The sequence below is a fragment of the Rousettus aegyptiacus genome, unplaced genomic scaffold (genome assembly GCF_014176215.1).
Source record: "Rousettus aegyptiacus isolate mRouAeg1 unplaced genomic scaffold, mRouAeg1.p scaffold_m13_p_4, whole genome shotgun sequence".
Taxonomy (NCBI): domain Eukaryota; kingdom Metazoa; phylum Chordata; class Mammalia; order Chiroptera; family Pteropodidae; genus Rousettus; species Rousettus aegyptiacus.
The window spans coordinates 155,407,676-155,420,051 of record NW_023416307.1 but is presented as its reverse complement, the minus strand read 5'-3'; the positions used below and the strand labels follow the sequence as shown (position 1 = coordinate 155,420,051).

Here is a 12,376-nt window from a genome sequence, read left to right as displayed (position 1 = left end):
ACATTATTTAGAATTAACATCACTATGTTATATGTACCAACCAATAGAAATACTTTCTTTCTATTAATGTAAATGTTCCCCTTCTCATAAATACCCATGGTCTTTGTCTCTGAATCAGAACACTATTTGGGCTTCCGCTTGAATAATTGTTTCCGAATAGCTACTCTTATTGATCCCAAATAAACGCTAGTTTGCTTCTCACTTCGAAAGGACTTTTTATTTTTAGGTTGGTGTTATGGTGCAATCAAATCCAAGACCCACAGAGCCAATTGAGATGAATTGTGAGCCTTTATTAGCCCGCCGGCAACTGACTCTACCACGCAGGGTTAGAAGTGATCAGCCCCGAGCTCCCAGAAGAGGCAGTTTATATAGCCACCAGCACATCCCTGAGCAGATCACCACACCCTGGTTAACAGTTGGCCATTAGCATATCCTTGATCAGATTACCACACCCTGGTTAACAGAATCAGAAGTAAATATTTAATACTGGCTTACTGGAAAATTGTCCACCCATAACAGTTGGCATTAGTAAAGTAACTTTATAGCCTAATAAAAAGCCAGTAAATAAAAGACAGGATCATTGTACTTTTGGTTTGATTAGTAACTTCTCTCTTTTTTCTATATGATTTAAAAGCAAATGCATAAAACAACAATAATCTATGTCAGTCATAGAATACATAAAGATGTAATTTGTGACAATGACACAAAAGGGGGAGGAATAGAGATGTGTAGGAGCAGGTATTTCTATACTATTGAAATTAGGTTAGTATTATTTAAACTAGTTTGTTATAAATTTAAAATGTCAATTGTAACCCCCAAGTTATCCACTAATAAAACAGTTTTTAAATATCAAAAAAAAAAAAAAAAGAAAAGAAAAGGGAATAAAAATGGTACTACTACAAAAAATCGACTAAATACGAAAAGGCAGGAATGGAAGAATTGAGGAACAACAACAAAAAACCATTAAACGCACAGAAAATATCTAAATGTAAGAAGTAAATCCTTTATCAGTAATCACATTAAATGTAAATGGATTAAACTTTCCATTAAAAGACTGGTTAGCAGATTAGATTTTTAAAAAACAAGCTGTATATGTTATCTGTAAGAGACTCACCTTGGATACAAGGACCTAAAGAGATTAAAAGTAAAAGGGTGGGAAAATATATTCCCTGTGAAAGGTAACCAAAAGAAATCTTTGTGGCTATATTATTAGAAGACAAATTAGACCTAAATCAAAACAGGTAACGAGACAAAGAGATATGGTAATAGAAGGTATAATACATCAAGAAGATATAAAAATTATAAACAATACACAACTAACAACAGAGCCCCAAAACATCTGAAATAAAATTGATGGAATTGAGAAGGGAAACAGTTTTACAGTAATAGTGGAGATGTCACTACTCCACTCTCAATAATGGATAGAACAACCAGGCAGAATATCAATAAGGAAATGGAGGACTTGAACAACACTGTAAACCAACTAGACCTAACAGACACTTAACCAAACAACAACAGAATACCCATTTTTTCTCAGGTCTACATGGAACATCCTTCAGGAATAGATCATATGATATTTACAAAACAAGTCCTAAGAAACTTTAAAAGATTGACATTATACAGTGTCTTTTCTGATCACAGTCGAATGAAACTAGAAATGAATGAGAGAAGGCAAACAAAAAATCACAAATAAGTGACCGTTTAAAAACATTCTGTGATGGTTAACTTTATGGGTCAACTTGAAGGGACCTTGGTTTACCTAGACAATTAGCCAAACACTATTCTGAGTGTGTGTCTGTGAGGGTGTTTCTGGGTGAAATTAACATTTGAATAGGTTGTGTCAGGCACATTGCCCTCCCTAATACAGGTGGGCCTCACCTATCAATTGAAGATCTAAATAAGCTGAATAAGAGGAAACTCTTCCTGCCTGATTTCTTGAGCTGGAACTTAGGACTTTTCCAGCCTTTAGACTTGGACTGAAATATCTGCTCTTCTTGGGTGGAGTTTCTGATGCAGGTGGGGAAAGCGCCTAGCAATGTTTAATGGACAGAACAGGATAATAATAGTTAACAAAACCACTGACAGTAATCTGTTGATACACACTTGGATTTGGTAATTTATTTTTTGTTTTTGAGTAGTATTCCACTCTATGAATGTTTGTTTATCTGTTCATCTGTTGGACATTTGGATTATTTCCAATTTGGGGCTATTATGAATAAAACCCTTTGGTGGATGTATGCTTTAACCTTTCTTGAGCGAATACTTAAGAGTGTAATGGCTGGACCATTATATAAATTTAGTTTAAAAAAACCCGCCAAACTGGTTTTCCAAGTGGACAGGAATTGAGAAATCGCGTATGGGTTCCAGGCCCTCCGCCTCGTTGCCAGTCTTTAAGCCTGTTTGTTGGTGGCTGTGTGGGGTTTTAATTTGCATTCCCCTGATGAATAATCATGTTAAGAATTTCTCATGGGCTTATTGGCATTTACCTTTTGTGAATTGTCTGTTCAAATCCTTTGCCCATTAAAAAGAAGAGGGGACTATCTTGCAATTAATGTCGACCGGGCACTTTTACTCATTCGTGTCCATAGCTTTACACATTTTCACTGATGACCGCCGTCCCCAGCAGCAGTAACGTGGCGAGACTGGAGGCACCAAGAATGCTCTGGACCGCTTAGCTACAGAACCGCTGGGCCGTTTCTGGGCGAGGTTCCCAGTGGCTCTCAAAGGCTCGCGCAGTGATTGGCTAAAGGAGCACTTCCGCAGGCACTTCCGACGTCCCCGCACACTTTAAGTATTGGTGATTGGCTGGGCTGGCTAAGCGCGAGTGCTCCCGGGAGTTGTAGTTCTTGGCGCTGGGCTGGGGACGCTAGGGAAGATCAGAGGTTGGAGGCCAGGATCCGCGGTTGCGCTTGTTCCTGGCCGCTGGCACCATGTCTCTGGTGCCGGTGCCCTGCCATGTGAAAGGCACAGTGGCCCTGCAAGTGGGCGACGTGCGGACCTCTCAAGGTCGGCCCGGCGTGCTGGTCATCGATGTCACCTTCCCCAGCGTCGCACCCTTCGAGGTGAGCAAGACCCGTAGGCGCGACCAGGGCTCCTGGGCGGGGCTGACCAGGAAACTCAGGCGTGTCTCGGGCGTTAACTCTTTTCACAAAGCGTCTACACTGGCCTCGCCTTTGCGAATCAGTTAACCATTTATTTATTACTTCAGTTAACACGTTTACTAGAATTCAGCTTCCTGTCTTGTTCTCTGCACGTCCAGGACAGCGCTGGCAGGAAAGCACCAAGATAGTAGGCTAGGTGCTGGAGATACAGTTGTGAACCAAATATAGTGAGAGGTCATTTGGTCCCTGGCCACTGGCCGGGGATCATAAGGCAACGAGTTACCCCCCAAACCTGCCTGCTGCCCATTCTCACAGTCCCTGCTGGAGGTCAGGTTCAACTCATCCTTCAGCAGGATCTTCCCAATGGCTTCGGTTTTCAGTCTGCATTTGCAGTTCCACATCAGTTTGCAAGTGACCAGACACTGGAGGACCTTAACACAGAGGGCAAAGTCTACTTTATGATGGCCTAGCTTTCAAGGCCACTCTATGTCTGTGCCCTGCCTGCCTCTTGGCCCCATGCACTTTGTCCTGTAGAAGGTGGTTCTTCTCCAAGCTGTTTCTTAACTATAAGCTGGGGAACCCAATCCTGGAAATCCTGAGTCAGTAGGTCTGAGGTGGAGCCTGTACATCTATATAGTAAAAAAAAATTTTCCTAGGGTGATTCCGATGAGAGTCCAGTGATGAGAACTACTGTAGCCCGGCTGAACTATTCCATGTTCTGTGCTACTTTTACATTACCTTTCCTTTCTTGGTCCACTTGGTGGATTCTTGCCCTTTCAGGCCTCATCTGTACATTTCTGCCTCCTCCAGAGTTAGGGCTCTAACCTCTGGCAACATCTTGGGCATGTGGCAAGATCTGTAGTTGTGGTTTGTTCATATGACGTTTAGACTGTGAGCTCCTCTAGGAAAGTGAAATTGTCTTTGGACCCCAGAGGATGTTTGTTAGATTGATGGAAGAGTACATTCCTAAGGAGAGGAGAAAGAAGATGATGCCTTTGAGCCTCTCTGGCCTTGGGCCTGGGCCTGATTTGTTGAGGTGGGTTGTGTGTGCTCTAGCTGCAGGAGATCACATTTAAGAATTACTACACAGCCTTTCTGAGCATCCGTGTTCGCAAGTATACCTCGATGCACACACCGGTCAAGTGGGTGACCTGCCTGCGGGACTACTGCCTGATGCCTGACCCACACAGTGAGGAGGGAGCCCAGGAGTATGTATCGCTGTTCAAGCACCAGGTCAGCTGGGACTAGCATGGCCTGTCAGCCCAGATGAGGGCTTGCAGGGGCCTGGGAACTGGGTCAGGATACCAGGAGAGAAGAGGCAGCCAAGCTGGCCTGGGCTGTGGCTCTTTGGGAAGTGCCTTGGAGGGACTACTGTTCTTTCCTTCCTAAAAGCCTGGGAAGGCAGCAGCTTGGCCCATTGCTTGTTGGGAGGCTCCTGGGCAGTGAGCTGGGGCTTCCCTGAGTCCTTGTGTGTTCGTGTATGTGTGTGTCAGATGCTGTGTGACATGGCCAGAGTACTGGAGCTGCGCCTGATTCTGCGACAGCCGTCACCACTGTGGCTATCTTTCACAGTGGAGGAGCTGCAAATCTACCAGCAGGGACCAAAGGTAAGTAGCTCAAAGCTGTTGGATGGCCCTTTCCCCAGGGGCTCCTAGCTACGACTGGGAGAGCTGGGAGTGGGGTGGCAGTGGAAGGGTAAGGATGGTGAGGCTCCGAAGGAGGCCTTCATGGAAGTTAACCAGGTGGGAATGCTAGAAGCTCATGTCCCTTTGTGCCTTGACCTTTGGGGCCACCTGCCTCTTTCAGAGCTGAAGCCTTTGGGTGCTGGGAGATAATTCTGTTCCATGTATTTTGAGGACCTCCTTCTGTATAACAGAAGAGCTTAAGTAGTCCGACTGTCCCTTGGGTCTCTGTGGACCCCTAACAGGTTTTCCCAATGTCTGAGGCTTAGCAATCCTTCTCTCTGCTCCCAGGACCTTGAATCTGGTCCCAGGGCTCTCTCCCTCTGCTTCCCTCAAGGCAGTATGACTTTGCTTTGCAGAGCCCCTCCATGACCTTTCCCAAGTGGCTCTCCCACCCAGTGCCTTGTGAGCAGCCTGCTCCCCTCCTTGAGGTAAGCATGCACCCTGGGTACGAACCATGTGTGACTAGCTCTTGTGTCCAGTACAGGCTCAGGTGTGCCCCTATCTGCAAGAATCTGGGGCTGGACCCAGGGCCCTTGTTCACTCTATGCCATCTTCCTACTGGGTGTCCCATGGGTTTTGAGGCATCTCTGTGTGGGGCTGGGTCACCTATTGCACATCAGGCCCCAGCGTCATGTTTCACAAGTCATCTGGGAATGTTACTGGTCTCAGCTGGAGGGCCCCATAGCCTGACTTAGCCTCTCTGGAGCTCTAAGGGTGCTGCTTGGGAAAGACCCATGGCTACTGACTCCTCCTTCTGCAGCAGGGTCTTCCAGACCCCAGCAGGGTATCCTCCGAGGTGCAGCAGATGTGGGCGCTGACAGAGATGATCCGGGCCAGTCACAGCTCCACAAGGATCGGCCGCTTTGATGTGAGTGATCACTTCCCTCTGCTTGGCTTCCATTGCCTGGACGTGGGATGGTCCCAGATCTGATGGTCTTTTGTGTTGCAGGTGGATGGCTGTTATGACCTGAACTTGCTCTCCTACACTTGAGCCGTGGCCGTTGACCAAGACGTTGACCTTCCGTGCCCGTCCAGCCCTGGTTTGGGCCATCAGAGGCCGAAGTGCTTTCCCTGTGCATTCCAAGTGTTGCCTGCATGCCTGTTCTTTCGGGGCCACGTTCACAGATTCAGGATTCTCGGGGGCTCACTGTGTCGTTTCAGCATGAGCTCCTGGCGGGGGTACACTCTGTCCTCACTTGGCTGCAACCTGAAACTCATCTTCCTACCCTAAAAACACTACAGTTCTACTTACTAAGAATCCTCCTCTGGCCCTTCTGCCAACATGCACACCCCTGTCTTCTGCCTGCTCCCTCACCTGAGTGCAGTGCGCTAGGGTGACCTACTAGAGCCTACTCTATCTAGCGTGCTACAGTCACGGCACTTACGGCACTTGGTACTTTGGAAACTTGAGGGAGAAATAGCTCCGTTTCTTCCTTCTGCGCCCCCTGGTGGTCTTCTTTCCCTTTGTTTTATGCCCACAAAATGAAATTTCCTGTCTAAACTCCTGCTGCCTGCCTGGGGAGCAAAGCTGGGGCTTTGGGCTGCCCGAATCCCTTGGTCTCTGAGCTGCCTGGCTCCTGGTTGTGTGTTCCAGTGGGTCCGCCCATCCAGCCTCGCAGGTGCTTCTGGCAAGGCCAGGGCCTGAGGGTGAGTCCTGGAACCTGTTTGCCATCTGACATAGCCCAAAGCACATCCTTGTCCCTTCTCCCAGGTGCCCGCTTCCAGAAGAAATGCTCAGTGTGATTAGGGATCATGATGGGGGTGGGTCTGGGTAAGGGTTCTTACTGGGGTCTTTTAAGAGGCTGAGGTCCTTTCAACCGCAGGCCAGCTGCTGAATAAGGCAGGCTGCCTTTTATGAGAAAATCCTGCTTCTGTTTTTATCCTGGCTTTGCCTCTGAGGGCTATTACGAGGCAGTATTGCAGCACCTGCTGGACTGGAAAATGGGATGTTTGTGTGGGGTCCGGGGTAAAGTCAGCCACTTTTTGATAGCTGCCCTCTGCTCTCAAGGTTCTTCTTGCAGGTTGTATCTTTCCCTGCAGGGTCATTTACTTAGCTCCATTCAGCTTTTGCTACAAGGGTAATGACCATAGTCTTACGCTCAGGGAGTAGTGGCCCTCTGTGTGTTTCAGTGGGGAGGTCCCTAGGGTGGCAGGGACTGTGCTTCATTCACAGCTACGTCCCCAGCACCTAGCACCGGGCCTAGTATGTAGTTAGATCAATAAACACTTGTGGAATGCATGACTGTGCTGGCTGCTTGTGTCCACCCTGTGACAAAGCTGGAGACCCTCACGTGAGGCCAGTTTACCATGGTGCTCTGCCTGCTAGGCTGGCTCGCTCTGACACAGGACACCTCCTGTGTCCTCTCCATCCTCTCCCCTCCTCCCATTTGACCTTACTCTCCTGATGTCCTGAATGTGCCATTCAAGCCTCAGCCCTTTACTGAACTTTGGCCCCTGGAGGCAGGGCAGTCAGCCGTGGGAGGTCAAGCCCCCAGCTGTGATTCTGAGCAGCTTAACCCTGCTTGGAAGGCCCAATCCGCCCTCAGCGCCTGGGGCTGTTTCCCTAGTGCTTGGACTCACTGTACCGTATGCTCTAAAGCCCCGCCTGCCCTTGAGGCTCCCCGCCCCTCTTCTGATCCCCTTTGTGGGAGAGAAATTTGACCGAGCCCGGCCTGGACTACATCTCCCAGCGTGCCTGACGGAGTGGTGGCCTCTCTGCGTCGGCTGCATTGATCACGGGCAACAATGCAGCGGGCAGTGAGCATGGTGGCCCATCTGGGCTTGCGTGGGCAGCCTCTCCCCTCGGTCACAGGCCGTCTGCTCAGTGGCTCACAGGTGGGATAGAGGGTGCTGGGGCTTGGTGCCAATCTTGGAGGGTGGGGGAAGGAGGGAACTGGGGGATGGGGCCCTGGTGGCACTGAGCCTGGCCGCCCGCAGGACGTGCTCCGCAGGACACCACTCTATGACTTCCACCTGGCTCATGGCGGGAAGATGGTAGCATTTGCGGGCTGGAGTCTGCCAGTGCAGTACCGGGACAGCCACGTTGACTCACACCTACACACACGCCAGCTCTGCTCCCTGTTCGACGTTTCCCACATGCTACAGGTGAGCCAGGGGAGGACGCTGACCTCCAGACCAGGGCTTCCTCTCCATCAACAGAGGGGAACCCTCTGCTTTGTTTGCTGGGAGCTGGATTCCAAGGGCCCTCCTCAGAAGAGTTGGAAGTTTCAGGGATGTCAGACTATGGCCCCCAGAAAATTAACTCAGAGGCTCACCTGAGCAGCTCCTCTCTAATCTCTCCAGCCTGCTCCTGCTTAGTGGCATGCCTTAATGTCCTAGGTTTTCCAGGGCTGGCACCCATTTTCATTGACTGCCCTGGGAAGGAGTATTTCAGGAAGGTGCTGGACCCTTTCAAATTCCCAAGCCTCCCCCACTGCACCTTCACCTGTATTGGCAGATGTTGGAGAATCAGAAGGTGGAGACTTTGCCACTTGCAGAACCAAAAGACTTCGGGCGCTTTGGCTGGGTTGGAGTGTGCTGTGGATGGCAGGAAGGGTGCCTCCATGCCCGGCGGCCTTCCAGATTGGAGCTGTTGCAGTGTCCTGAGGCTTTTGATCTCTTTCCTAGACCAAGATACATGGGTGTGACCGGGTGAAGCTGATGGAGAGTCTAGTGGTTGGAGATATTGCAGAGCTAAGGCCAAACCAGGTGGGCCCCTCTTCTCTTTTTGCTCAGTGGATGTTCTTAGTCGTGAGCCAGCAAACAGCTGAGTCTTTGCTTTGGGCTTGGGGGCACAGCGATGGATTAGATACAGCTTCACAGAGCTTGCTTTCTTGGGGCACTGAGTCCCTGCGTCGTGTCCAAACACCCAACCATCTGTGAGGAGGGGCTTATCCCATCCTCTCCTCATCAGGCTGGGAGGCCAGAAACCCACATTCATGTCTCATTCTGTGGCCTTCCGTCTTGCCCAGCTCCTTGCAATTCAAAGTGTAGTTCCTAAATCTTCATCACGTAGGAACTTGTCAGAAATACTCTCAGGACCTGCTCTAGACCTGCTGAATCAGACCCTGCATTTTAACAAGATCCCAAGGTGATTCATGTGACTTCTTAACCTCAGGCTCTTTGACAATCCAGTGGAGAGGCTGAGGCGAGCCACTGAGTATTTTGGGGCATTGCTGCTGTGGAGCACATGAGATTATCAATATGGACTTTTGACGCTTCGGTCCTGGGGTTTGGAGTGTGAGCTGAGTTGTCCCAGGTTTGGGTGGGATGCAGTAGCAAGTCCTTGGTATTGTGGATTAAGTGTGAGGTGGGGCTTGGTACTGAGTAGGGAGTGGTGCAAACATCTCAGTGCATGAGGATCAAAAACCCTGGGCTTGGGGAGATGCCAGGGCTGACCCAGCCTTGCACCTTGCACCTTCCCAGCCCTGTGCATGAGGGTTCATGAATTTGTGGTGGCTGAGTGGGTCCAGTACTATGTCTAACTCACACTTGACCTTGGCCTCTTGAACCGGGAGGCAAAGATGGTTCATTTTGGCGCTAGGGGACTCTGTCGCTGTTTACCAACGAAGCTGGAGGCATCTTAGATGACTTGATTGTGACCAACACCTCTGAGGGGCACCTGTATGTGGTGTCCAACGCTGGCTGCTGGGACAAAGACTTGGTCCTCATGCAGGTACGGCCCCTCTAGTCTTCTAGAAACTGCCTTTTCTTATTCACAGAGCAGCATGCTTGTCATCCAGGACAGACAGTGGCTCTTTGAGTGAATGAATAGGAGGCCACAAAGGACCCTCCATGGAGCATGCCAGTTTCATGGTGCGGGTGTAGGAGATGGGGAGGTGAAGCTGTCCCTGGCCCCTAAGTGAGCACCTTCTGGTAAGGGTGGAGGGCTGAAGCTTAGCAACAGAGCTGGCAGACCTAGGCTTGGGTCATCCCTACCACTTAGTAGTTACATGACCTTGTAAGATGGGAACCAGCCTACTCTACCCATTTCTGCAGCACCTGGCCTATGGCAGGTGCTCAGGAAATAGTTCCAGAAGCTAATATGCTGTTTCTGTCTTTCCTTTCAGGACAAGGTCAGGGAGCTTCAGAACATGGGCAGTGACGTGGGCCTGGAGGTGATGGATAATGCCCTGCTAGCTCTACAGGGTGAGTGGCCAGGCTGGGGTTGGAGCTGACCTTTGCCTTCCTCACTTCCTCGACTGCTTATCACAGAGGCTGTAGCAGGAGGGGGTGTGGATGGTGAGATTTGTATGCCATATTCTAAGCTGGGCATCATGCCCTCTTTCCATCCGCCCCAAGGCTTCACGGGCCATGGGGAAGAGCATCTTTTTCCACCTGCAGTGGAAGACTTGCTCAAGGCCCTAAGTAAGGGCTGCAGTCCAGCTTTGAGGGGCACTGGGACCTGGACACTTGGTCACTGGCTCCTCGGGCCCAGGCCCCACTGCAGCCCAGGTGCTACAGGCCGGCGTGACAGATGACCTGAGGAAATTGCCCTTTATGACCAGTGCTGTGATGGAGGTGTTTGGCGTGTCCGGCTGCCGCGTGACCCGCTGTGGCTACACAGGAGAGGATGGTGTGGAGGTGTGTGAAGAAGTGGGTACAGGGTAATACTGCAGGGCGTAGGACTCTGGGGCAAGTGGCACACCTGTTCTCTGATGTTCCTGTAGATCTCAGTGCCAGCAGTGGGGGCAGTCCGCCTAGCAACAGCTCTGCTGGAGAACCCAGAGGTGAAGCTAGCAGGGCTGGCGGCCCGGGATAGCCTACGCCTGGAGGCAGGGCTCTGCCTGTATGGGAACGACATTGATGAACACACCACACCTGTGGAAGGCAGCCTCAGCTGGACGTTGGGTGAGCCGGGCTAGCAACCCGGGGATGGGATCCTGAAGGTTGGAGTGGCCCTTAATGAGACCAGCTGGCCTGTGACTGCTCCCGATGTTGTGTAGCCTGGAGCAGGCAACTCAACCTCCCTGAGCCTCCATTCCCCGAAGGCGCCACTGTGGCTTTGCCCGTTAGATGCTGAGGACCCTCAGCAGGCAGCATGGCCTCCAAGACCAGGGGGCAGGAGGTGGGTGGCTGACTACATGGCAGGGGAGGAATAGGGCCTGTGGGAGCCTAAGCGAAGGGGCCTTGATGCTGGCTGGGTCACCTGGGGGCCTCGTAGCTAGGACCTTGTGTCCAGAGATCCTATGGACTGTGGCTTAAGTCTGGTGTATTATGCTCCAGGGAAGCGCCGCCGAGCTGCCATGGACTTCCCTGGAGCCGCAGTCATTGTCCCGCAGCTGAAGGGCAAGGTGCAGCGGAGGCGTGTGGGGTTAACGTGTGAGGGAGCTCCCATGCGAGCGCATAGCCCCATCCTGAGTACTGAGGGCACCGTGATTGGTAGGTGGATCAGGGAAGTTGGAGAGCCCTTGTCCCTTCCCCAGGCGGGTGGGCTCTGAACCAGCAGGGTAGAACTGACACATGGCCTCTGCCTGGCTAGGTACTGTAACCAGTGGCTGCCCCTCACCCTGCCTGAAGAAGAACGTGGCAATGGGTTATGTGCCTTCTGAGTACAGCCGGCCAGGTACCCAGCTGCTAGTAGAGGTGCGGCGGAAGCAGCAGATGGCTGTGGTCAGCAAGATGCCCTTTGTACCCACAAACTACTACATTCTCAAGTGAGGGTGGCTTGGGACCAGGCCCTCCCCTCCCGGGAGCCTGCCTGTAGCATAGAGGGCATTCTGTAAGGGGTTGGTCAGGAAGCTGAGGCAGAACACACTGAGGAGGGTAGGTGGTTAGGGTGCAAGCTGGTTCAGATTGTCTGGTTCAGGGGGCCCTATGCCACTTTGATTTCAAAACTTCTCAGTGACGGACCAGCTTACCCCAATGTCCTGGGGCCGCCTACACTCCCACTGACCCGACTCTTGCCTGCCAGAGGGCTGTGACAACCATCGGTTCTGGCGTGTCCCTTCTGCTCCGCCAGGTGTTGGCTGTGCAGCAAGGGCTCGCCTTTAGGTTAAAGCCTGGCCAACCTACCTCACCAGTTTCTCACGCTACAAAGGGTTATTACCTTGGGCAGTGCTGGCCACCTCCTCCGGTTTACTTTCCATGAATGCAAACTAATGATTCCTGATGTAGATGGCTGGCCCAGTAGGGCTGCTGTGCCTGTGTATAAACTCGGGGATGGCCAGCACGGCACGGCCTCACTCTCCCCCATTCCCAGGATGGCCCAGCCTGCCGCCCAGTAGCAAACCATGCCAGGCTGGCCACCTGTTCTGAGCCCCGGGGCTGCTGTAGGGCAGGTGTGGCCTTCTCCTGGGCTGACCTTGGGTCCTGCAGCCTCTTACTAGACTCCACTGACTCCTAAAAACATTAAACGAGCTTCCTTCCTTCCTTGCCAGAGTGTCTACCTTTGTTGTCTTTTGCCCACAGGGTTCCTAGGGTACCGGCTCAATGCCTGCTTCTCTAGCCTCTGAGATAAATAAGACTTAGTGGATTCCCCTTGAGAGGGGCAGGTCTATAGGAACTAAGGGGGATAGGGCCCATGTTGCATGCTCACCACTGCTCTCTTAGGGAGCTGGCGTCCCCTCTCCAGACCACGATCCCACTGAC

At 51.3% G+C, this 12,376-nt stretch overlaps 2 protein-coding genes across 4 annotated transcripts; both read left to right on the top strand.

Annotated features, from left to right (window-relative positions):
* The first annotated feature begins 2,834 nt into the window (after positions 1-2,834).
* Positions 2,835-7,025, top strand: NICN1 (nicolin 1). 2 transcript variants are annotated; one of them, XM_016149933.2, is made up of 6 exons: positions 2,835-3,062; positions 4,158-4,334; positions 4,595-4,708; positions 5,143-5,214; positions 5,550-5,654; positions 5,736-7,025. In XM_016149933.2, exons 1-6 carry the CDS (start codon positions 2,931-2,933, stop codon positions 5,775-5,777), a joined length of 642 nt encoding a protein of 213 aa, XP_016005419.1. In that variant the 5' UTR covers positions 2,835-2,930; the 3' UTR covers positions 5,778-7,025. The 2 variants fall into 2 exon arrangements, with proteins under 2 accessions (XP_016005419.1, XP_016005418.1); XM_016149932.2 differs by having other exon boundaries at positions 2,836-3,062; positions 5,547-5,654.
* On the top strand, positions 6,330-12,164 carry AMT (aminomethyltransferase). 2 transcript variants are annotated; one of them, XM_016149931.2, is made up of 9 exons: positions 6,330-6,433; positions 7,724-7,891; positions 8,414-8,494; positions 9,330-9,461; positions 9,856-9,934; positions 10,224-10,369; positions 10,456-10,636; positions 11,012-11,167; positions 11,268-12,164. In XM_016149931.2, exons 2-9 carry the CDS (start codon positions 7,778-7,780, stop codon positions 11,444-11,446), a joined length of 1,068 nt encoding a protein of 355 aa, XP_016005417.1. In that variant the 5' UTR covers positions 6,330-6,433; positions 7,724-7,777; the 3' UTR covers positions 11,447-12,164. The 2 variants fall into 2 exon arrangements, with proteins under 2 accessions (XP_016005417.1, XP_016005416.1); XM_016149930.2 differs by lacking the exon at positions 6,330-6,433 and adding an exon at positions 7,173-7,621.
* The last annotated feature ends 212 nt before the right edge of the window (positions 12,165-12,376 follow it).